The following is a 3485-nucleotide window of genomic DNA, read 5'->3' on the forward strand; positions in this document are numbered from 1 at the left end:
TCTGAATTGGGCATGGAAAACAGCACTCTCTTCGGCAAACGATGGTTCGGCTTACGCAGCACATGTCCCAACCAACGCAGCTTCTGGTGCTTAAAAGTTGCTAGAAAATGTCACCCCAGAAAGCATACACAGAGAGTGTGCTGGCCATTCACTATGACGAATTCATTACGTTCTTCAGCGAGAAAGGCGGAGCTGACTTCGGTGTAGAAATGATCAGTCGAATAAGCAAATCCTCATGGCCCACTTCATGAAATAACAGTGACGCCAGAGGTTGGCATTCACCACTTTTAAAGTGGCAGTGGCGCCATGAGAATGGAAGGACATTCCTTCGAGAATCGATGAAGTGCGGCAATCAGTGATGGAACGAAAGAGGGTTGATTGATAAACGCTCGCACAATTGATGGTCTGAGCCAAGATAGTGCGCTACTTACTCATCGGTGGCATCTAACTTCATACTTTGCAGTGATTCCGACCTTACAAAGACTCCTACTTCTTTTGCCTGTTTCCTGATCGGTGCACTTCGTGGGACCGACACAACGATCAGGGTAGCACCTATCGGGGCGCATAGGTATTGTGTTCGCCTGCTCCGCAACTGTCAAGTACTGTTTACTTGATCATTTAAACAATGAGGCTCTTTCCAACAACTCCAATTTGTACTATTATCCAGTCGGGCAAATGAGTATTGTGGTACATGAGACACGATCTCGTGAGGTGGTCGGTGTGTATGGACGAGACACGATAAATTACAAAGTTGTGGTCATTCAATGTCGTCAAGTAAGAACCTATCGTTTACCCTTCCCTGATAAAAGCTGCGAATCCTAAGGAGACTTTTTCTTTTCTGAGGTCACAGCAACCGTTTGGACTCGATTTGTTTGCCTCATTGAATAGCACTTCTTGCCATTGTAATTTCCGGTGAGGTGACCTATCGAATTCGCAACTAGACTGTCTTCAAAGCTGAACTTTCTTCATGTTCTTGTACCTTGGACGAATGAAACACTGATATAATTCCTAAACTGTTTTACACATCTTCGAACAATGCACCTATCCGCGACATTCTGTTTAGGTTCTTACGTATTGCTGCTGTCCTGATTCCGTTTGATCTTTCTGCAGTATTCGGACGGATTAGCAAGAAGGGGAGCAACTGTCACCTTCGATACAACCATCCTGGCTAACGCTCGTTTGCGTCTTACGTCCATATCTTAGGTCAATGGGTCACCCTATTGCACCAAACTATCGGTCTGCCGGTCCTATCAGCAAATGACACCAGTGAACATCATTCACGCTCGACAGCCAGACACACATGACCTTGAAATTTGAAATTCATTGTTCGATGGTAATCTGATTCTATGTTTCAATCATCGAAAGATATTGTGTCCGCAACAGTGGCGTGACATCTAATCACCATCATGGGATACCGTCAGGTCAGAGTGTTTTGTGATGGCCATACGGGCATACGGTAAAGTGTATTCGGTACGTATCTGACTTATTCTATGCTCCAGACCTCTAATTTGAGAGGGGTGTCTCATGGGTTTGCGCGCACCAAATTACTGCATGCTGCTTTCTCCTCAGCAGAACAAGATGAACTGATTTTCGAGCCATAGTAAAGGAATCACGTTCATCAAAATCCATCTTCCTACCGTTCCAAAACCGAGAGAGTACAAAGGGAAAGTACAAAGTTGAAAGCAAAGCGATAACCTTCACGATAACATGAAACCCAAAGTATGAGTGAGCTTTAACGGAAACTTGTACGAGAAATCAAATCTGCTTTGAACCAAGTAACCAATGAAAAGAACCTATCGGTGACTTCGACTCGAGTATTCTACCCGGTAGCGCCAAACTGAGTGGATCGGAGTAGTTGCCATCGAGTACAGTAAATGTCTTTGCAGAATGTCTTTGCAGCAACATGTACGATATCACTGGGTCTTCATTGCGGCTTGTTCATACAGCGACGGATGATTAGTCAGGAAAACACAAGGGGCTGTAGGTATCACCCAGACAAAACTGACCAGCAAGGCAGCGCAGTGAACACGCCAGCTAGAATGGCGGCATCCTCTTTTTTGGACAAAATGCCGACAGTTCAGTAAAACCGACCTAATCGCCAGTCCTCTTCCAGTCTATCGGAGGTCTGAATGGACATGAGCCGTTTTGAATATCTGACCTGCACCGCTTGACACTAAATAACGCCACTCATGTGGTCACGTGATCTCTTACTTCTCGAGTGACGAATTCTCAATTGTAGATATTTCACTTTTAGAAAAATCTGCCCAAAATTTAGTGGGTCGTTGAACCGTCGTCCTCGTGTCCTGACGTAATCATTCTGGTGAGTCCACACCAAAGGGGAGAAGCAATGGACTCGAGTTTTGCTTTTATTTGAGCTCGTCAGCGGTGTATATCCATTATCATGCCGGGATTTGAGCTCCGCTCATCTGTCAAGCGAGACGAAAGTGTTTGAAATTACTCCAACAGTACATGTTGGGCGCATTCGAATTTTCACGCCTAAACAGACGAACATGCTAAGCGATGTGAGTGGTAGGCCCGACGCCTTGAGCAAAATTGTCTGCACTTACGGAGAACGGCGTACGAAGGTGCCTCGCTGACACAGCAAGTGTGACGGTGATACTGCTGATGGGGAGGAATGCGAGTAGTATGTAAATTCGCTCTGCGTCTATTGAAAGGGAGATCTGTTGCGGAATTTGTGGAGTAGCTTTGTGACATTTTCTTGGATTTGAGCAATGAATGGTTTGTGTCAGTGAATATCCAGGAAAGTTCAAAAAGACGCGTTCAGGAGAAGATGGATGTTCAGTTTTTGTAAATAAGGTGCAAACGAGAGTTTTGCTTCCCTGTCCAATAGTCTGTAACTGTTCAGTTGGCATTTACTAATAAATAACTCCGCAGCGAAGACCTTCCTTTCACAGACAGGTATAAAGCGTGAGGATTTTCAGCAACCCTATGAGTAGTGCATTACAAATATATAAGTATCGCGATATCTCGAATATCGTAGCGACTGAAATATGCGGCGGCCTGGTGCAGCACATTCAGTTGCCTGAGAACATCAGTCTCTCGGAAAACCAAATTAGGTCGCGAATGAGTGTATTTCACAAATCGGTATGTGAGATGTTAGCAAACTTCCCAAAAAGTGCCCTTTGTATGACAGACGGCAAAATGGGAGAGCGACTATATATTGTCCCACAAGGGGGAGGTGTAAAACCGTCTTCTCTCCTCTGTGCGCCTGACTTATAAATATTGTATGGTTTGCGTCAGCCACGGATGAAAGTACATGACATTTGCAGTTTTTGAACCTCTGCTTACCTTCACTGTTTCTCACACCCATTTTGTACCGAGGTTGATCGCAAAATAACTTGGTTCGTCCTATTTGCCTCCCTTCCACACTTGTGCCAACCTTCCAAACCGACAAATCTGAGAGCGGTAAAACTTTCTGTACTGTCGCTCCTGAGTTTACGACAAAAATTTGACGCATCATCATC

General features: G+C 44.9%; 1 protein-coding gene across 1 annotated transcript in view; it reads right to left on the bottom strand.

Moving 5' to 3' along the window:
* Positions 1-454, bottom strand: part of T265_07393 (hypothetical protein) — a gene marked incomplete at both ends in the record, with an annotated part of 9335 nt that extends 8881 nt beyond the window's left edge. Inside the window, one exon of the mRNA XM_009172897.1 lies at positions 432-454. Within this exon, the coding sequence (XP_009171161.1) occupies positions 432-454 (23 nt within the window). The remainder of the gene's footprint in view (positions 1-431) is intronic.
* Between the last annotated feature and the right edge of the window lie 3031 nt (positions 455-3485).

The sequence above is a fragment of the Opisthorchis viverrini genome, assembly GCF_000715545.1.
Source record: "Opisthorchis viverrini unplaced genomic scaffold opera_v5_167, whole genome shotgun sequence".
NCBI lineage: Eukaryota > Metazoa > Platyhelminthes > Trematoda > Opisthorchiida > Opisthorchiidae > Opisthorchis > Opisthorchis viverrini.